Source organism: Hippocampus comes, unplaced genomic scaffold (genome assembly GCF_001891065.2).
Source record: "Hippocampus comes isolate QL1 unplaced genomic scaffold, H_comes_QL1_v1.1 scaffold322, whole genome shotgun sequence".
In the NCBI taxonomy this organism is placed as follows: Eukaryota; Metazoa; Chordata; class Actinopteri; order Syngnathiformes; family Syngnathidae; genus Hippocampus; species Hippocampus comes.
In genome coordinates, this window is record NW_017805137.1 from 2,402,996 (window position 1) to 2,424,757 (window position 21,762).

Below are 21,762 nucleotides of genomic sequence, written 5' to 3' on the forward strand. Positions count from 1 at the left end.
TTTATTTTTGTGTGGGGGTGTGTGTGTGTGTGTGTGTGTGTGTGTGTGTGTGTGTGTGTGTGTGTGTGTGTGTGTGTGTCTCCAGTGTCTGGGTAGGAGAGATAAGAGCAGGGCCTTCAGGATCACCCCCGCCCCTCTCCTTTATTTGGAATGAGGTTTGAATACAAGTCAAACAACATGACATGGTTGCCAAATAGAGGTTTGTCAGAAGTGAGTGTGTGTCTGAATAAAAACAAGTTGTTCACAATATTAGGTAAAAGTCACATCAACAGTGGTGAGATTCGTTTTGCTGTCTCTTTAATCGTCACCTTGGAGACTTGAGACTGCTAAGGTGCTTCTCCACCTCCATAGCCATGTCAGGGATGTTCCTGCTTACATCCAGACGTACAACGTTCTCCTCCTGCCCTTCCACTGGGAGCTCCAGGACATCAAACTGGGAAGCCAGAAGGTCTGCCTTCATGAAATGTCCCCTGCGGTCCACCATCCTCTTGCGGATGACCTCGTATTCTCCGTGCAAAAAGAGAAAAAAGACACCGGGAACAGAGTGGGGAAGTGGAGTGGAGGAGGTGGAGGTAGGGAGGGCTTTGGAGCCGTGGAGGAGGATGAGTCTGTAGAGGCGTTTGAGGGCAGAGCACGCCACCAGTGCATCAGAGCTGGAACGTCTTTCTCTGTGATGGACATACACGGTAAACAATTTGATCAGATTTAAATTAATGTAAAAAAACATAAAAAAAATCACATTGGACTCATCCTTTCAAAGAAGTGCTAGAAAAAAGTCAAAGCAGAGCACACAAGTGTGGGTTTAATCCCTTTAACGCTCACTGAACTGAGGCATGAAGCTGTGTCACTAAGACAATTCTTTCCAACGTTTTCATCAGATTCCAAACTGTACATTTTCATCGGACTTCAGAGGTTTCACCGTTGTAATATCGTACGATGCAAATCTGGCGGTGTCCTTTTTAACTTTTGCACGGTTGTGTTTAAGTGTAACTGATGGTACGAACAATTTGATATGTAATGGCAGATTTTCAACACCCTCTCAAATGAAAGCATTCTTCAAACCTTTTAACCGGCATTCTAAAGGGCTTCAGCTCTGAGGTATGAGGCCCAAGATTCAAATTGCATGTTCATTCACTGCACAAGCTTCGCGCAGTTTGCAAGAAGTGTAAAAGTGGTGGAAACTGCCGTATTTTAGGGGAGGGTTTTGCGCTTTACATAGCACTGATGGATTTCCCAATGGAAAAACTTGGGAGAGCACGCAAGCGCGAAATGAAGTTTGAGGTGTTGGAATTGGAAGTGGAAGTGGAAGAGGCAAACAAAACATTCTTGGGAAACATAAAAGAAATCTATTGCGGCAAGAAATTTGGGGAAGCCAGAAGTGCATAAAAGCCATGTTTCGTTTGATTTTACTCATATCGAATGCAGGGCAAATGGATGCATGTGCCATTGCATTTAAATTGCATGCGCAAACCTTTCGTAATGCAGACCCAGAAGAGGAAAGGTAGAGGAAAGTGAGGGATGAGCAGAATGGAAGAAGGAGGGAAGACGTCCCGTCTAAAAGTCTTTGATGTCGCAGGCGATATGGTGGCACACTTTCAGCTACTTTCAATTTTCCTCGGCTTCGTCGCAAACCCACTCAAAAAACTGCCAAAATGGTTTTGATCTTTCGATGACAATTTCATGCTTTTAATGACTAAATCCCCCTTCATCATTTCATGTGTTTGTGTGTGTATGTGTGTGTGTGTGTGTGTGTGTGTGTGTTTGTGTGTGTGTGCGCGCCAGTTTAGTCACACCTTTCAATGACGTCGTGTAGTCTTAGAAGCCAGGGATATCTATCCTGAAGAGAAAAGTGAAAACATCATGATTTATTGCTACTGAATGTTTTCAGGAAAAACATTAAAAGTGTCTAGAAGTTAAAAACTCAAGCCTTTTTTTTCCCTCTGGTAAATTACATCCAAAAACATAAAAATCAAAAATAATATGAACCACTGCTATAGTGAGTATTAGATTTTAAAAATGAGATATATTTGTTTTAGACCCACAAACCAATGAATTTACAGAGGTCTAGAGTAAAAAAAAACCAAAAAAAAAAAACAACTTCATATTATTACAGACAAAAAACATTTCACATTGTCGTGAGTAAGCGTTACACAGAGCCAAAGTAAAAGCAAAACGGACAGATGCTTGCTGAACTCAGGTCTCAAATTCTGAATGGTAGGACCTCAATTTGCGGTGTATTTAATCAATCTAATTTGGAGTCACATTGTTGTCATGTGGGCAATAGAAAACAGAGAAGAGGAATCCCATTTTGTTCCATGTCCACCTCAAAGCACGTTCGCCTTGTTGTCTCCAGCCAAGTATGACAGCGACACATGAAAGCCTGACGCTCATCCAACACGTTGCCATAAACTGGCTGATCATTTCCTTTGGTTATTTGCAAACTAGAGCTCGAGCCAGCACAGTGTGGGTACAGGGTGCACTTGAAAGCACAGGTGTGATGGAAGCTTACCAGGGGGCAGCCACGGCACATTGCTAACGTTGCTAACATTAGAAATGCTGCCAAATGTTAGCATGAGACGTCCATGTTTACACTCTTCTAAGTACTGGTAACTTCAGCAGCAATTCCCTGCTAGTTGTGAGCGATAAGGACTGGGCCCTTCCGAGAATGGCGAAAAAATGTGAGCCACTCAACGGCCAGAATTGTTTATTTTTCTTAAATTTGATGTGATTGCCAATATTAATGGTTCAAACTATAAATACAACATAAACAATGATAATTAACAATAAAATGCATCACAACATTGATATTTTATCCCAATTCTATTGATTATAAAAGAATTTAAAAAAAAAACGTTTTAGTTCAATTTCCAAACAGTGAGCATTGTGCTGACAAGATACCAACTGACCTGGTCGGTGAGTGGTTCTCCGCGAGCCATCTTGGCCACATTCTCCTCTGGGTGGAAGCTGTCGCCTTCGTGCAGAGGCCACCCCAGCTGATATGTAAACACACATCACACACACACACACACACACACACACACACACACACACACACACAGACACACAGACAAATTCAGGTGATGACGTGGTCAAACATCCCCTGAGATTAAGCACTGGAGTGATGGATTTAAACACCTTTTCTGATAGGAAGCCCCCCAGAGAACTTCTACATGACAAACACAACACAGCAGTTAATAAAGTTCGGTAAACAAATTGAATCAGTACTCCGACCAAATATCCATACTTCAACTAATGAGTGTGAGTTGTTACTTTTGCATACACATACTTGCCACAGCCTGACACTCCCATGATGATGTAGATCATCCTGCTGGAGCGAAAGTGGATAAAAAACGCACACGCTTTACACTCCAAAAGAATATGAATATAATCAAATCAATCAATCAATGCATCAATGCGTCTATCCATCCATAAACAGAATTTGTGATGTGTTTCTTGTACCATTCCGAGTAGATGGTGCAGATATACTGAATGTTGTGTCCAGTGAGTGTAATTTACGTCGAACCTATGTTTAACAGTATAGCCAACTGGCAACCAGTGGGCTGCACACTCTGAATGGCTCGCTGACTGATGCCCCCACAAAAGAAAACTATTTTATTTATTTTAACCCCCCCAAAAAAACAAAAAAAAACGCTAATAACATCTGGGGAAAACGTGAAAATGTAAAATATGATATTAAATACTGGTGAATATGCGGCTTCTGAACTGTGAAATATGCAAGTGGTCGACTGTAGTTTTGAGTTTTATTATCACCAATCACCAGATTACTGTGTTGACCAGATATTTCGCCACACGTACATACTACTGTATATTGTAGTCACACAAAATGGCGGCGGACTTGTTTTAAGAAATGTTAATATTTCTGAAATTAATAAAAGAAGCGAACATAAACAGCAAATGCGTCCGTGGTTGCGCACATGATAGTAACACGCAGCGAGACGGTGAGCTTCAAAATAAACCTTGCGCACCATCGAATACGAACAAATGAAAGCCTTGGGTCGCTTTTATTTTGAAGTTGCTCCCGGCATCACGTGGTGGCGTGGCGGCTGTCTTAACTGGACTCTTGACCCGTAGTTGGGAACAGTTTACTGTATATCGCCGTCATAACTGTTGTCACCAATATCAACTCAACGCCATCCTGAAATCGTGTTCAATTAAGGACGCTAAAAACTACTTATTAAGACTGATAAAAGGCCGAGTGTCTTGTGGGAGAGAGAGAGAGAGAGAGAGAGAAAAACGCTCTCATATGACGTCGTTTCAATGGTGCAGTCTCCTCGATTCTCGCAAAATAATAACAAATGGAAACGAGCACGAGTCACATGTTCGTTTTGCACATTTTCACAAATTTCGGATAAAAACATTTGGATGGAAACTATTACTGACCTGATACCTGCACCATTTGCTTAGCATGCATAGCCAATGAAACGTCTCGTTCGTATTGCGTCATCAATGTTTACAATTAAAGGCACAGTGTCTGCATTATTGAAAACACAAAAATAACGTGTTTGTGTATTGGTATGATCATTACTTGAATAACATTTTTTCTCATAAAAATATCGCATTACTTGCCTAACTTTTCTTTTTTTTGTCCAAGAATAATTTAATACCCCATTTTTCTAATAAAATAGGATGATAGTCTCCTAAAATACAAGTTGTTTTAGGGGTTCAATTTATTTTTCTGTTAACGTGTGATTGATCCTCTCCTTCATTGTTGTCACATTCTGATTAAGTGGGCATTTGGCCGTTTTTTTTCTGACCACGTCAATATGACATTACACGTCCCTAATGACATCTTGTGTGCAAGTGCCCTTTAAGTTGAATCTACAGAGAGAGAGAGTGCGGGAGAGAAAGCGAGAGAGAGAGACAGAGAGAGAGCGAGAGAGAGAGAGAGAGAGAGAGAGAGAGAGAGGATGACTCCATGCTGTCTGTGCTACAGCTGTGGGCAGCAGACGTGCTCCATCTGTCCGTCCTGCTCATCCTCCTCTTCCTGCATCCGCCCATTCATCCATCCCAGCAGCTTCAGATGCACTGACATGCCGCGTGGTGCTTCGCTTCAGAGCCTCACACGAGGATGAAAATGCTCCGCTTCCGCAGCCCCAGCATCCGCTCTCTGGAGAACCACCAGGAGATCCCGTGCACCATCCGCCTGCTGGACGACTCGGAGATCTCCTGCAACATCCAGGTAGGGAGTCATCATCACAATGGGTAGAGCAGATTGAGTGGTACGGTAGCGCAAGCTTTTGCACACACGCTCAATGCGTACCGGTGTAGTTTTACATAACGTGTTATTTGTCTCTGTTGCAGCACAATGCACGTGCAGCCTCAAAAATGCAAAATTACATCACATGAACATCCTACGGCAGAATAATTATTCATGTGCTTGTGGCCAATGCATGAGCGGAGAGAGAACTTATTTAGGAAGTTTGCCTCTAAGCTCAGAAATGAATCTCTATTGGGTGTGGTGGACAAGGTGTTGACAGGAATCAGGCTTATTAATACTTTGTTATAATAATAATAATAATATGGGCTGCCATTAGTCAAAGTGCATGGCCTGCAGTCCCAACATCTGCATGTGCACGTGATATAAATGATGATGCTTTATATTTGGATCACATTCGATAAAATGCACACTTATTAGTAATATTTCACATTGGATTCAATAGACGTGCATAATCTCTTTGAGAGCTTCACAGTGCTGTATGAAATATTATGCCTCAGTATGACAGGATCAGGGAATTATGTAAACATATAACAAATAACAAAAGTACACAAACCAAAAATATAAACACAACACTTTAGTTTTTTGCTCCCATATGTCATGATCTAAAATCAAAGTTTTAACACTCTGTCAATAGCCACAAAAGTTGACTTTTCTCCCAAATATTGCCCACAAATTTTCTGAATCTGTGTGAGCGAGCAATTGTCCTTTGCCAGTATAATTGGCGCCGAATGAAGCATTTGAACTTTTTTTTTTTTTTTTTACATTAATGGGATGTAAAAAATGTTTTACATGATAAAAATTGACATATGTGTATTTCATAGGACAGCGACGACTTGTTTGACTACTTAAGACAAAGCAAACGTTTGTCTCTTTATTTTTCAAAAATCCCTCGAGGTACCTCACTGCGAATCCTGGTGGGCACTATATATATTACTTGTGTACCAATACAATACCTCGGGAAGTGTTTGAAATTGTAAAAAAAAAGAAAGAAAAAAGCATGATGTCTCCTTACTCAGCTTACTTTACATAACTTCTTGTGTGTATTTTTCTTCTCTGTCTTTTCACCCTCTTTTGCTCCAGCAAGCAAATAAGCCAAAGAAAAAGTTTTTCACGTGACTTTAGAGACATTTGACACAATGAAAATGGACTTGCTGAGTTCCAGCTGACTGCTTTTAGTTTTCTTTTCTTTTCCGGAGTGTACTGTTTAATGGCTTTGTGTTGCCAGTGTGCTGTGTGCTTGTTCTTTGCTCTGCTGTGCATATTTCATGAACTCCTGTGCCTCCTGCTCTAAGTCACTCACAACAGCAGCAGCACTACTCTTTCTCGTCACTGCGTTAATTTTTTCCTTTCGTTCCATAATATGGGTCAGTCAGCACACGCATTGCACATGTCAGTCCATTAAAGACCATGTTGAAATGTTGCGTGGTGCAAAAGTGTAATTGAAATGTCTGTCTTTGACTCCTTTATTGCATCAAACACTGTCAGTGGGTATGCGGTGGGATTTGGTGGTGTCCTAACGGCACTGCATAACACTAAGAACTGTTCCTGAATGGACCACATTGCAGAGCGGCTGCATGCCAGAGTCTAACTGGAGTTGTCGTTAAAGATGCAGTTGTCCACGTGACGTAAGATCATTCAATACTGCTCAGGGAACTCGTTTACAACATGCAGCAAGCCTCCACATAGAGAGACTGTTTGGTGCTTCTTTTTTGGTGAACAGCTTTCATGGATAGTGTCTGGAATTAGAAATAATTATGCCTACTTAGCATTTTTTTTCTTGATGAGAGAATGGTCGCATCTAATGGATTTGTTTGAAAGGAGACATACATTAATACAGTGACCGCCCAACTGTTTGCGGTATGCTACTTGTGAATTCACCGAAACACATTTTTCCCCCCTGTGAAACCTACCTGGAGATAGTCGCTGAGAACCTCCTATTCTGGTATTTTATGCTCATTCTGCAACACCTTAAAAAGTAGAAAAAATGGCAACAAAATCATGCCGAATGGGAAATTAGTCATTGGTGTGACATGCATACATAGTAACTTTTTGTGATATTTTATGAGTGACTGTCGAGTGGTGCAGATTGGTGAACGTAACGTGTTAGATTAGTTGTTACTCAACAATGTATTTTCAGAAAAAGGGCAGCCAACAAAAGAATTACTTGGTTGTTGAAATTCACACCTGATGGGTGGCCAAGCAAGGGGCGGCATGGTGGTCGCACAGTGCACAGGCCTCACAGTGCACGGGTGCAGGGTTCGATTCCGGCTCCGGCTTTCCTGTGTGGAGTTTGCATGTTCTCCCTGTGGGTACTCCGGTTTCCTCCCATATTCCAAAAACATACATGGCAGGTGAATGGAACACTAAATTGTCCCCAGGTGTGAGTGTGAGTGTGAGCCCGAAAGCTTGTTCGTCTTTGTGTGCCCTGAGATTGGCTGGCAACCAGTTCAGGGTGTCCCCCGCCTACTGCCCGAAGACAGCTGGGATAGGCTCCAACACCCCTGCGACCCTCTTGAGGATAAGCGTATTAGAAAATGAATGGATGGGTGGGCAAGCACTCCAGAGATGCAGCTATTTGTATAGAGGCTACTAAAAAGTAAACTGTCTGTATTATGTACTCCTGAAGTTTAAAGTGGGATATTTCCTACCTTCAAGCAGGCTGGAATGCAGCAGTAGGATACCGCATGTATTGTATGAACTCGTGTGTGGGTGTGCGTGTGCGTGTGTGTATGCTGTGCTGCAGCATGTAACATACTGTAGGTCCTGTCATGCCAGAGGGAAAAAGAGTAGGTACTACAGGAGACATAAGTGGAGATCAAGACGCAGTTGACCTCACTACCTTCTTCTTCATCCCGTCTTTATTCCATCCCGCTCTTCCCTTTACCTTGACCTTATCTTTCTTCTCCCTCGGTCTGGGTCCCCTGGCGTGTCTGTGACACATCATGTATAATTAAGAGAGATCAGTGTTCCTCATGCAGCTGACACCCATCAGCTGTCGGTGATGCTTTTGCATGATGAGCGTGTCTCCGTAAGGCTGAGACAAAGACATTAGAAATGCATGGCTGTTGGTGACCTATTACTATTTTTGGGGGCTTAATCAGTTTTAGTTGGAACAAGTTTAAAATATGTACTGTATTATTGACATTTATGGCAACAAGTGCTTATTAGCACAACAAAGCAAGCAAATTGCTTGCTTCAAAACAATTTGTTTTGACTTGAGTTGTTTTGACTTCTATCATTAAGTTGGAGGACAATAGAAGGGACAATTAGATTACGATGTAATCGTTTTTTCCACTTGATTTGACTTTTTTGAGACTTCCTTGTGTGTGTGTGTGTGTGTGTGTGTGTGTGTGTGTGTGTGTGTGTGTGTGTCAGGCTGTTGCAAAGATAGCATATGCAGCAGCGACGCGGTTCTCAGAATCGTTTCGAGAAAGTTAAAAATAGCCGGACCGGTTCTATTCCCGTCCCACTCGCCCGCTTTGATGCTCATCAAATGAATCTATTTTCTGACTTTCACTTTTGCAGGGTGATTGTAATTTAATGGCATAAGAAACAGGTGATAAAATCAAAGATTGGGAACGCAATGTAGGTGTGATAAATTCAGAGACCTAAAAAAAATTTGGAACTATTGTGGAATTTTGACCATTTTTTTTCATGCAAATAAGTGCTCTCAATCACAAAATTTGAAGTTGGAATTTGGGAGTTATGTTTTCAGGAGTTGGAATGGAACAAGAATGTGCATTTTCCTCAAACAAACGCTTCCATAGAGCGAAATCGGAGAAACTCATCCTTGTGCGGTGGTCTCTTGGTTCCGCATTTACAACGCACATTAAAACATGAACGAAAAACGGGATTAAACTATTAAAGTAGACAGACTGGAATCTTAAAAACGCCTTTTAGGACTCCAAAACTGATTATTGATCCAAATAAGAAGCACGTGATTGGCACAAAAATTTGTCATGCACCATATTGATATTCGGGGTTTTTCTCAAGGACACCTCTGCTGTTGAAGGTAATCACCGTGGTCACTGCAATTACCCTTCGTGGCATTGCACTACATTAGGTGCGTGTATGAGAGCCACTAGAAGAGCTGCATCAAAGATTTTGCGTCCACGAAGGTGCTCAAGAAAGGTATTCATGTGACAATGTGGTCATTTTTGTGCTTGTTTGTTTTTTTTTGTAGAACTGTTCTGCATCATACTGACTACTTTCTCCAATATTATGGTTTTAGTGCAATCTCCAGGGTTCTACAATACCCTTTAAGACAAATGCCGATTTTCTCAAGCTTTGTCAAAGGAGCGTCTGATATTACCTCAGAAGCCAGAATAGTGTCGAGTTGAATTTGTCCTGCGTTTATACCAAAAAAAAAAAAAAAAAAATTATAATAACATTGATGGGGGGGATGGATGCTGACCATTATACAGAACATCCAACTGAAAAAAAGGCCTCTTACATTACCTCGGAAAGCGGAAAATTTCCAGGTTAACATTGTCTTTCCCATGTTAATGTTCAATTTAAATGCAAATGACACACAAAAAAAGCAGAAAAATGCCAACTTTTACATGCGGTGCAAAAGGAGCTTCAAAGTGTGTGTGCGTGTGCGTGTGTGTGATGGCCAGCAATGCAAGAGGAACGGATGGTTCTCCATTAGAAGAGAAACTAGTCCTGCCCCATAAACGGATAATTTATGGCTAACTCTAAGCTTATTAGTCGGTGTGCCCAGCCATGAACTCACTCCTCAGTGTGCATGCATTTGAAGTCACTGCGTGTGTGCGCCTCGATTATTGCAAGTGATGTTGAGGTAATTTACCACTCCCACACAGGCACAAGGTTACAGCACAGCCAATGTTTCATGTAAACCCAATGAGAAAAGAGCCTGCAGAACTCAACATATCCAATCTAAAATTCACGATTTTTTGGGCTGGGTCTCATTTCTTGAACCTGCCAAAACCGCAATCCAATAAGATAGCTAAAGACGCCACCGCACCTTTTCTATTGACCAATCCCAGCATTGGTCCTAACGTCAAATTTAAACAAGTGGTTCTCAAATGTTCTTCTGGAGACACAACCCATTTTAAAGAAGTGAAACAAAATACCATTTTTTGTTTGAAAATGGCCTCTGAAAATACATGTGCAATGTGTTACATTTTTAAATATAATTTAAAATGAGTTTGACCGACTGCCTGGCCAACACGCGGCTCTTGTCAAGCCCTTGTCAACCCTTTCATTGTGTGAGGGGCAATGACCAACAGCAACCCTAAAGGCAGTTTGTAAATACACTCATTCCCCTCTGTTGTTGTTTGTTTGTGCCTCTCGTTCCCACTGACGCATTCAAAAAGGCGTGATTTTATTTATTGATTTATTTTGGCGTTTCCAGCGGCCTTGCGTAACTCATGTTTTATGGCTTTTGTAATTGGCACAACAGTAAGCTGTGTTGACCTCATTGTGCATGGATTTTCTAATAATCACTTAGCCCCTTGATGCCATGAACTCGAATTACTCAGGCACAAATTCCCACAGTCGCTCTGACAAAATCCGTCCCAGAAGAATGGAAGCCGTGAGCATTGATGGAGGGACCATCTCCATATTTTGGAGGGTAATCATAGGTCATTTCCGAGGCTGGTCTCCATAATGGGGATACTAGGATACATCCCATAATATCATCCTGGCTCCTTTGCAGTGTTTGATACTCAGCTTGGCTCCTGAAGTTTTCAGAGCGTCGCCTCAGAGGATGATTTGCATCCTTGCATCCTTGGCTGGACTCTAATCTTTTCAAATGCTCCAAACACCAGCGAGTGACCCACTTAGACTTGACAAACTGAAGTCAGTGCTGTCAAATGCTCTTCAGGAAAAAAAAAAACAACTTGAGAGCTTTAACTGCCAGAAAAATGACTGGATATAATGTGAGGGGTACTTTAAAGTTCGATAAAGAGGTGGATGGCTCAAATGAGCTTCGCTGGTGTCACTTTGCACCAGATCAATTCGCTATACAGCTAAATTAGCTTCCGACAATTTTCTAACGACTTCATGCTGTGAAAACAAAATTAGAGCTCGAGTGTTCGTTGTTACTCGGCACACAAAGGCATGTAGCCGACAATTAGGCAAAGATCAAAGCCATTGCATTGCGAAAAGCAGACACATTTTAGCCATAAACACAAAACGAAGGATTTAACGTTTTTGGGACATTTTCTTCAAATTCGCATGCCCATTACCTCCCTGGTTTGCCATCTGCCAAAAGGCGTACTCAAAAAGGGCAGACTCTTCTCAAAATTCACTTTCTTGGCACCCACGGTTAGAAAAAGGCTCACTCAAAGTCAAATTAAAACAGATGAGAAGTTCCAGGTAGTTGTTTGAGTTAGTTTTATCAGCGTCAGTTGTAGGATTTTGTTTTTTCAATTTAAGTTTGACTTCTTTTGTTAATTTTCGTAAACTATAATAGCCTTGAACCTACTTGACGTTCCCCCAATAGAGCACTTAAAGCACCCCGATTGACATGAGCCTGAACACAAACAGGCTTTTGAATGATTTTCCGCGTTAATAAGAGCAGAAAATTGAGTAAAGCCGGCTCATACGCTGACTTTAAGAGCTAAAAGAATTGTTCCACACGTATCCTTAATCTCTGTTTATGTCATTGTTGTTAAAGTCTCATCAACTTCACCACGCCTTCCCTCGGCTGCACCCCCCCGCCCCCTCTTTATTTATAATTCATGAAGTTTCAGCTGTACATTGAGCCAATTAGCTGGGCCGTGCCATGAGAAGAAACAGCTAAAGTGGATAAGGACCAGCCATAATCGAGCTGACATGCGTATTAATTAAACAACATCAGCCACTTAAGTGGGCCACACGACCGAGGGTCCTCGTGCCTGGGAAAAAGAAAAGTGTTGGGACGACTGTCTGATCAATAGAAAGTGTTGCGTCCCATATGCAATAATTGACACAACTACAGCATAATTGGTGAGACTTCTGCTCAATGTCTTTTTATTTTTGATTTTTTGTGACGCCGTAGAAGTGCACAGTGATGGCAAAACAGCAAAAGTGTTTTAAAATGTACTTTATCGCCATGAAGGATAGCAATTCTTTCTTCTTCAACTGCTGTCAAACACTGAAATTGCCGAAATGCAAATTTCGGCGTGCACACAATGCCCTCTTAAAATCTTGGTATGAAGTCAGGATGAAGATTTTTATTCATTTACTTTTTTAACCAGCCTGCAGAAAGTCTGCGGCAAAAACGTAATATTGGGTGATAAAAAGCGACGGCTCACTATTACAGCTTCAAAACGCAAACAGACAGACGATTGAAGGTTGCCTGCAGTCGTTTTTAAAGTGTAGAAGGGCTCGCTCAAAGACACATTTGATGAAAATAGGCAGCACACAAAAAATCCTTCATAAATAATATGCCCTCTTTAATATGTCAGTGAATCTTATTTTCAAATACATCTAAAAATTTGACTTAAAACATTACCAGTACAGATAACAAAGGTTTTTACCAAAACAGATTCGACGTCAAACAGCTTCTTCTTCTTCTTAGAAAATCTTCAGAAGAAAATGAGTCAACACATTTCTTGCTAGCTTTAACTTATAAATATGGGTAATTTTTTTTTTTTTTTACCCCTTGTTGGTTCAAGATCTTCACCCTCCTCGGGTCAAATCCTCACCCCGATGCACTGGGTGTAAATAACGCAAGCAATAGCTTGGCCCTTTTTGGACCCAGCACTGGGTTAGTTATTTCCCCCAACCCTTTGGGGTTACTTGGAAGTGTTTGAACGCTTGAGGTTTTGCCAAGCAACAGGTGACATCATGATGAAATGTCATATAAATGCTGAAACTATTTCCATTATTGCCTATGGGAACTACCCACTCAGATTTGCAGTGAATCTACAGTTTGTACATGAAATATGACAATTTTCAGTCCCCCCCCCCTCCTCCCCAAATGCATAAAGTGACTTTGTATTGCAAATGCAATGTGGTTGGTGGTTATGCTCCAGCATCAATACTTGATGTTTTGTGAGTTTTTGCGGATTTAGGACGGACACCGGAATGAATATTTGATGGCATAAGTGCTTTTATTTTATATCGCTTGACGTCTGGACGTGGCTGACTGCACAAAGCTTGTCGAGCACCCAGAAGCACACACACACACACACACACACACACACACACACACACACACACACTTGCTGTAGTGTGCAGGACTTTGCTCCCGTTAAACTGAAGCCACTCTGCACTGTGGGCTCTTTTGAAGTGTGTGTATGTGAACCAGAAAGAAGGACACTTTGCCATCATTAAGTGAGGCTCATGTTGAGACTGACCGGGTTAATTTTTAATATCCAGGCCTTTTGACAATATAAAAAATGGATTTCCTTCTTGTTGGACATGACATAGACTCTCAACCCCTCTCTTTCTCTGTGAGTCAGGCGTCTTTTTTATTTAGCGCCGTCCTCCCGCCGTGTTTGGCCTCTCACGCTGCCTCTGTTGTCTGTCCTCAAGTGTCTGCCCCGGGGATGAGGACGAGTGTGACTCCATGATCCGTCTGCAGCCTCCCTGGCAGCGTTCGGGTGCTTACATTTCCTCTCTTTTGCGATTTCACGGCTTCCTCGCGCTTTTGTCGGGGGAGATTGAGATGAGAAAGAAGAAGGATGGATGAAGACATATGAAAAAAAACCTCAACAAATATGGACCGAGACATTTCACTCAAACTGTGCGTGCGTTTTCATTTTGTTTTGACGTTTGTTTGTGTGGGTGCGTGTCCCGGTGAACCAACGAGTAAATCTCAGCAAATGCCCGGAGGACTCAAATCAATCAGTCCTGCTTAACTGAGCACAAATTCAACCTCCATCAGCAGGTTATTGAGCAGTCAGAGGACATGCGCCCAACACTGATTGCTATAGCACTCGAGAGGGGACACATGATGTGACAAAATGGCAGAGTCAGGCTTTATTATCGAAAGACCTGACAGAAAAAATATCTATCATGCTACAGCGTCATCGGAAAAATGTCCATGCTAATCACCTAAATCCGCTTTTATGATTATTTTGACATAACGAGATTTTCTGTGTTATCCTGCGTAGACTCTTCGTTTTGTGTTTTAAACAAGTATCTCCTGTGGCCACTGTGATGTGCATGTGTTGTTTTTTTGGGGGTGGGGTTTCAAAATAGAAACACAAAGCTGTTAAACATGTTTTTGTTGACAAAAGTAAAAATTGACATTCATGTTTTTAATGAAAGCAGCAACATTTCTCTTCAGCATTGCGCAAATTCCCTGAGGTCACATTTTGATAATCGTTAGTTGCATCGAGCAGAATTTTGTTAGACCACTCAAATTTGTCATTGCTTTTGTCAGTTTCAGGTTATTTCTCAACTCTCATTCTTTCAGACATCAATTCAAAAGCAAAGCCTGAATTTCATTACTTAAGTTTCTTTAAATTCATTCTTGCTTTTGTCAAGTTATTTCATTGAGTTATAGTTGGTTCGCTAGCTTGTTAAAGTTAGCTACTTCATGCAAGACTCCCAGGCTCATTTGTGTTCTGGGGCTGCTTTGCCACATCCGGCATGGTTCTCCCAATTCTAAAGCAATGGCTGGTTTTCCTTACTTAAAATTCTGTCTTATTACAGAGACAAATGTGTCTTTTTTCTTTCTTAACATAAGGGCGCCAACAATGTTGTCCTCATGTCTAGCTACAGGTACATTAAATGTTCAAGAAAAGATTCTGGTTCAAATCATAAGATCAGCAACTGTTCTGTTTAGTTATTTAGTTCGTTAGTTAGTTCGTTAGTTCGTGAGTTAGGAATACACAGGATCACAAGGCCCAGTAATGATCTGGGGCTGCTTTGCTATACGTGGCATTTTTTTGTCGGACCAATTCCAACAATTCTAATGAGATAATTTTCTGTACATTTTTATTTATTAGATATTTTGTCAGTTCAAATGACCATTGTGGGTGTTTCTGTCTTTATTGGAAGGAGAATTTTGACTTCACCAATTGTCAGAAAATTGGGGGGATGTATCATAATAGCCATGCACAAAAAGTCTCTGGCCCATGCATGAAATTGAAGAGGAATCTGCCAAATATCACTTTTAAGCTGCCGTTTCAGGCGAATTCCAGAGCTTGACGTTGTACCCTGTCTCTCGCCCACAGTCAGCTAGGATAGTCTCTTTCTCAACCACAGCCCGATAAGCAATACATAAAATGGATGGTACTTTTACAAACAAATTCAAGCTTCTTTTTTTTTTTTTTTTTTTTTTTTTGCATATTCCATCTCATGTGGGCCATTCATCATTGGTCTGGTTCTCTTATCACAATATTTTTCCCCACTTTTCTTAATGGTTCAGCCTTGGCAGGTGTTTGCACTCTACATTCTCGTATTGCTCGCGTGCATTTTACATGATGAGTAGATATTGACTGAAGAGCAGAGTGTTTATTGATCGCTCTCTGCGTGTCTGGATTGCCTTTATGGACCGAACATCCGGCCTGTATTTACTGGCACTCCATTCTCTCAGCAGATGCATCACCACCACAAAGCTGCTGAAGCTTTTCTCATTATTATTATGATATTTACAATCATAAAACTGCACGGCAGAGTTGAAGCCAACAGGGAAGTGTTGGCTGGGATTACAAAGCAGCCGAGAAAAAGAAGAGGGGTGGATTTTATGGGATTTGTCAGCTTAAATAGCAAGCGTTTGGTTTACAGCCCAAAAGAACTTCCATTTCGGAAGTCAGCGCCAACCAAGGGAGGGTTATGAACTATACGACCTTCACGCTCACACCTGACATAGATCTATTCATGCCCCCACAGTGAACGTCTGTCATGTACAGTAAAAACACTTTCATCCAATAACCAGTTGTGAAGCAAAGAACCTGTACACAGTATCTTAGTTCATGCTGCAGACAGCTTGGTCAGTTTTATTGAATTTTTTTTTCATGCAATGTTATTCCTGTTTTTGTGCTTCTGCTTTATAAATAATTCAAGAATAACATATTTCAATGTTCAGATTTTGTGAGCTAAATCTGTGGTAGAACCCCTCTGAAAAAAGAAGGAAATTAAAGGCATAATTTGACGAGAGTAAAGCATTTTATTTTTGAAAACAAGTTGTGTAAATGTAAACATATAATTTGCATTCCAAGATTATAAATATATTTACTGTGATCTGGTGGCTTGGTGATGAAATCCTCCATCTACCTGTGATATTGCAATATTGTTAAACAAGACAATTTGACCATGTCACGAAATGTGAGGTAAAAATATAAAATTTGGCGCGCTTGATCCTTGGGATATTTTGATGAAAGCATGTCATACACACACCATTAAGACACCTCCGAAGTGTTTTAAAGAGTAAAAAATAATGCACCATAAATTCTAAAGTTCTTTGTACTGTATATTCTTCCTAGAGAGACACCAAGGGCCAGTTCCTGTTCGACCATGTGTGTAATCACTACAACCTCCTCGAGAAGGATTACTTTGGTATTCGCTACGTGGATCCAGAGAAACAGAGGGTAAACATCACACTTGCTGATGTTAGCCTTTTAATAATAAATATTGCATCTGCAGAAGAGAGATGTAATCAATAGTTTAGGCATGTTCAGACACACACACACACACACACACACACACACACACACACACACACACATATGCGCATCTATCTATCCAGCTAGCTAGCTAGCTTGCTTGCTAGCTATTAAGCTATCTATGCACAGCCATTTTCTCTATTTGCCCTTGTTTCATTCATTTGTGTTTTTTATAAGCATTTTTTAAACCTACACATAAATGAAGATGCTGCCCTAATGATGAAGTGTTCTTTAATACATCATTGCTTAAAATTATGCGTTTGTGATGATAAACAGCAGTTGAGGTGGTAATTCATCTCAACTGTGGAGAGCTTTGAAATGTTTTTAATATTAATGATGAGTTGTTAAACGGGTTTGTGAGTGTGTACTATTCAACAGCGTGTAATAATGTGACATTGATATTTAACTTTTTTTTTTTTTAAGCATTGGCTGGAGCCGAATAAAGCTGTGGTTCGACAGATGAAATGTAAGTGCACTTTCTTGAGTCATTTTCATGGATTTATGCGTGGACGGATGTGATTAAGTAGATGGATATAATATATATTGTAATGGTATAAAACAGTCATGCAAAAAAGATATTTGCTTCCTTTTGCTGCATCCGAGGGGAAAACATTAAATTAAAAATGACCCCCCCCCAAAAAAAGATCTAAAATTTATAATCCATACAAATTTACATGAAAACAATTGTGTTATTTTATATTTTTGGAAAATATATACAGTATTTTATAATTATTATTTTGATTTTCAATTTGAAAATGAAAAAAAACATTGGAAAAATAATAATCCAAATTTGATTTGATGACAGAATTGATTATCGCACAGTAAAAACGGAGCACATGGAAATACAAGGTACACGTGTTCTCGTAATACACATCTGCCTTCCACACATCATGTCATGTTATATTAATTTAGCATCATTAATATTTATTGACGACTTGAAAACATTTAAGTCCAATAATGCATTTATATTCTTGTAGAAAAATAAATGCCTCTGGCCTCCGTGCGAGGAAGAACCCCTTTTTCCTGTCTGTCCTCTCTCTCTTCCTTGCGTCTTCTTGGCATCTTTTAATGGCCGGCCTGTTCTTCCTGTTCTGGTCTAAACTGATAACGGAACGGGGCTATTAATGGTGGAACATGTGCCAGGGAATTAGCCCGAGAGATCGAGATAGAGAAATGTGAGACGTTGATAGATAATGTGGCTAAAGAAAGAAAGAACGACAGGAAAGCGGAGACGAAGAGCTCTGTTGACAGGGACGGAGAGAGAGGAAAATGAAGAAAAGAAAGAGAGGCGCTGAGTCGTCCTGACGTGTCTTCTTCTCCCTGTGGCGGAGTTGTCTCTTAAATTAGGACGTGACGTATTTTTATTTCGGACATTGACGTCACATTTGCATACATGTGCCAACTTTGTTTCAAGAAACATCTCGGCCAGTAAGCTGCTCATGTTTTTTGAGGGTGAGTGTGTGGGGCGGGGGGAGTATTTCGGTTTTCAAAGGCATCTGACAATCCCCCTTTTTAACGGAATAATCGGCTCACAATTGTGATGGTCCCATTTAAAATAACAGCTCCAATCTCTGCTCTTTTTACTCGCTCTCCACAGAAAGATTTGAATCAATTCAACACAGATTTAATCTGCAATCTATCAATGTGAATTATTCTGCACAAATATCCCATTGGTTGTTCACTACTCACAAATTCACCTGTAAATGTTTTTAAAATATTCATTGTACAAGCAATAATCACAATACGGTGCTGTTAATTGTATCAATTTTAACGGATGTAAAAGTGCACTTCTGGGAATAGGCCTTATTACTCATAAAAGAGGGAAGAATCCACAAAGGGAGGTGCGGTATTGTTGTTCTGTGGCCTGGAAGGTGACCTACTGAATATCGACATACTCTATAAACCTACCATCTTAACAAATGGTCATGTCATCACAATAATACAGAAAATAGTAGCTAGGTGTCAATAATTACAACGGAAGAAATCTGAAAGTTTGACCATGAAGAGCATCAAGAAAATGTTCCCAATTTGTTTGTGTGTGTGTGTTGCGCGCGTCTTGTGTGTCTCCACAGCTCTGCAGCCCTTCACAATGTGCTTCAGAGTCAAATTCTACCCACACGAGCCAATGAAGATCAAAGAGGAGCTCACAAGGTACAAGAACCCTTTACACAATAACTGCTCTCCTCAGCGATTGGTGCCACGGTAACTGAGAAAATATGGAAACGCTCTCCGGGAATGAACACGAACAATTTAGAATTAAATGCAAATGGAGGTTCGTTCCGTTCTTTCCTATAAACTCATTTGTAAACTAAATCGGAATCTGCCATAGTCTGTCACTAACTTATGCTTAAGTTAACACAGTGGTAAAGTCATAATTGCAATAAATATGAATAAAGAAAACACCTCTAGTTCAGACAAGCATATTTTCGCGCCTTGTAATGCCATTGCAAACCGAGGACTCACTGTATTGGCGAGAACGGTGATGAAAAAGAATGTGATTTTCTTTTGTTTTTCCATGTACTACTAAAGGATGTCCCCTGCTTTGCCTGAAGAAAATGACGTTTTTGCGCCCGTAGAATGGGCTGATCTGAAATATGGTGCTGGAAATGTCGCACAATATCACGCGAGTCAGAACAGACAGTAGTCAGGCGCTTCATCAAATTCGTATGGACGCGTTAGCGGCGTCCCCGCCTCGGTAACTATGGCAACAAATGCATCCCCTGGCTGCGGCGCCGCCGTCGTTTTTTATTTCCTTGGCAACGCGACACACTGCCCGCCGTTAAAATGTCATTTCCGTTTCCAGACTTATGCCACCCCAAGTGTGTTTGTTTCTGTGTATGTCATATCGCAGCGTCACATGTGCTTCGGTCATGACAGATTGTGAAAACGGGTGGTGAAAATGTTTTCACATTAGCTGGATTTGAGGTCATGGGATGTGTTGCGGGATGATTTATCTGTATTTCATCATTCTGGGTTTTTGGGGGGGGGGTTTTGCAATTCCACTCAGGATTTCAGCTAATTAATGCAAAAAAGCATGAAAACAATTGCACATGGTTAGACATGGTTTGACAGCAGAGAATGGTTTTTATTTACCTGACATGTCAGTTTTGCTGTTGAATACATAGAAACCTATGCCGCATACTTTTAAGAAAAGACAATATGAACCTTGTTTCCTAAAATGCAAATGGTATTTCCTCTGCATTTGCATCTTGATTCTCTTTTCCCTCCTTACGTCTGCAGGTACCTGCTCTACCTCCAGCTGAAAAGAGACGTCTACCACGGCCGTCTCCTCTGTCCCTTTGCGGAAGCTGCCTATCTGGGCGCGTGCATTGTGCAGGGTGAGGCCATTTTTTTGGGATCAATAATTGTAGTCCACATTGACACAGTTGTCACTAGAGCGAAAACTGGGATTGGCAATTTTACGCTGAGCGGCCCTGTATCGGCGCTGATGCGGAGCGCTCAGTTTTGCTCTTTTGCTGCACATCAGGAGCGCCGCCTCTGCATCCACCTGTGCAATCTGTGTTGATTTGGAGACTGTGCTGAGCTGTGACTCCTTTTCTGTCCATATTTGTCTCTTGTCATTTTCTCCAAATAGCGCTAGTGGAGGCTACGCTTTCTTATGTAATAGGTGCGGTGAAAACATGGGCAGGATTTTCTATCCAGCGCAATACATTTACTTTTCTCTGTATATTTTTAATTGTAACTCCCACTACAAGTTGTGCCAATCGGACACGGAACACACACCCCTTCACTTAGAAACACTGAATCACAAACTCGCGATTGAGGGGACTTTGGGCACGGATTAGGAATGATTGGCGAGACTTGTTCTGTTAGAAATGAACATGTCTGGTCGGGCGCTCTGTGATTGGCTCATGTGAAAGCACAGGAGCCACAGAAGAGTTCTCTCACTTCCAACTGTCACGATGTAATGAAGACGACCCCCTTTAGGGCGATAACTTTGGAGCTGTGGATTAGTTTTAATTAGGCAACGCTTTGATTTCATCATTACGCTGATTTGTAATTAAGACTGGATTTCAAAGACAGTTGGGACCGTTCCTGTGTTTACAGATAGGGGCTTTACAGTAATCCCCTGCATGTTCACGGGTCACTTCACAAATTCATGGCTCCACTTCTATGGCTGACTGGACTCCAAAAAAAACCATCATTAATAATTGTGTACAAATCAATGCAAAATAACAGTTGGAGTTTCTAACGGAGAGCAACATGATGGAGGAATGACGACGACTGCTATGGGTGTTACAGTTCCTCATGACTACAGGTTCACAATGCATGGTGGACAAAAGTATTGGGATACTCAGTCATTATGCCGACAGGAAGTGGAAGAAAATATGGAGCTTCCTCCCTTCTGGGAAAATAACCAAGTGTGTCTGTGGGGAATTTTTGTCCTCCCATCGAGAACATTCATATTCTCTCTGATGGGCTTGTTACAGACCAAAACCATCAAGCATGCTTTTATGGACCTTGTTTTGTGCACAAGGGCACAGAAACTGTTCAAACAAAGTTGGGAACAAAACAAAGGTCCAAAATATCTTGCTTCGATGAAGAAATAAAGACTCGGTTAAATCAATGTGTGGTGTTCACGGTTCAGTGCACACCTCGGTTTGTTCACATTTGCAAAGGCGACTTTGATTCTCTCCTCTTTCATCTAGAACCGCTCCAACTCAACTCAACTGTATTTATGAAGCACTTTAAAACAACTGCTGTATACAAAGTGCTCTACATGGAGCAAAAATCATCTATGCAACAACAAACAATAAAACAAGAAATTAATAACAAAGACGGCAGAAAGCACAAAAACAATCAAACTAAAAATCAAGTCTCATGCTGAGTCAAAAGCCAAAGAATAAAAATGAAGTTTTGAGATTAGTTTTAAGGATGAACAGCGAGGGGGCTTGCCGGACATTCAGTGGGAGGTCATTCCAAATAGAGGGACCA

The 21,762-nt window shown here is 41.0% G+C and overlaps 2 protein-coding genes across 9 annotated transcripts in view; one reads left to right on the plus strand and one right to left on the minus strand.

Moving 5' to 3' along the window:
- Positions 1 to 21,762, plus strand: part of frmd3 (FERM domain containing 3) — a 45,555-nt gene that overhangs the window by 1,691 nt on the left and 22,102 nt on the right. For 2 of the 5 annotated variants that reach the window (XM_019867077.1, XM_019867078.1), the window contains exons 1-5: positions 4,689 to 5,200; positions 16,627 to 16,731; positions 17,230 to 17,272; positions 18,879 to 18,957; positions 20,047 to 20,144. In XM_019867077.1, the coding sequence (XP_019722636.1) occupies positions 5,090 to 5,200; positions 16,627 to 16,731; positions 17,230 to 17,272; positions 18,879 to 18,957; positions 20,047 to 20,144 (436 nt within the window). In that variant the 5' untranslated portion in view covers positions 4,689 to 5,089. Of the gene's footprint in view, positions 1 to 4,688; positions 5,201 to 16,626; positions 16,732 to 17,229; positions 17,273 to 18,878; positions 18,958 to 20,046; positions 20,145 to 21,762 lie in introns of those variants that run through there. The other 3 variants (XM_019867075.1, XM_019867076.1, XM_019867079.1) reach the window with 3 other exon arrangements.
- LOC109514207 (IDNK gluconokinase) lies at positions 88 to 4,461 on the minus strand. 4 transcript variants are annotated; one of them, XM_019867084.1, is made up of 6 exons: positions 4,402 to 4,461; positions 3,287 to 3,325; positions 3,136 to 3,166; positions 2,907 to 2,993; positions 1,794 to 1,837; positions 88 to 668 (listed from the first exon to the last, which is right to left on the minus strand). In XM_019867084.1, exons 2-6 carry the CDS (start codon positions 3,322 to 3,324, stop codon positions 305 to 307), a joined length of 564 nt encoding a protein of 187 aa, XP_019722643.1. In that variant the 5' UTR covers position 3,325; positions 4,402 to 4,461; the 3' UTR covers positions 88 to 304. The 4 variants fall into 4 exon arrangements, with proteins under 4 accessions (XP_019722643.1, XP_019722642.1, XP_019722645.1 ...); XM_019867083.1 differs by having other exon boundaries at positions 3,287 to 3,328; positions 4,402 to 4,455; XM_019867086.1 differs by lacking the exon at positions 3,136 to 3,166 and having other exon boundaries at positions 3,287 to 3,328; positions 4,402 to 4,458.

What these genes read in the sequence shown, in the direction of transcription:
- LOC109514207 (XM_019867084.1), bottom strand. Translation starts at nt 3,324, where the DNA reads ATGATCTACATCATCATGGGAGTGTCAGGCTGTGGCAA. An exon ending in GGAGTGTCAGGCTGTGGCAA is followed by an intron (nt 3,167 to 3,286) that starts GTATGTGTATGC and finishes TTTGTCATGTAG; the next exon opens with AAGTTCTCTGGGGGGCTTCC. An exon ending in GAGAACCACTCACCGACCAG is followed by an intron (nt 1,838 to 2,906) that starts GTCAGTTGGTAT and finishes TTTTCTCTTCAG; the next exon opens with GATAGATATCCCTGGCTTCT.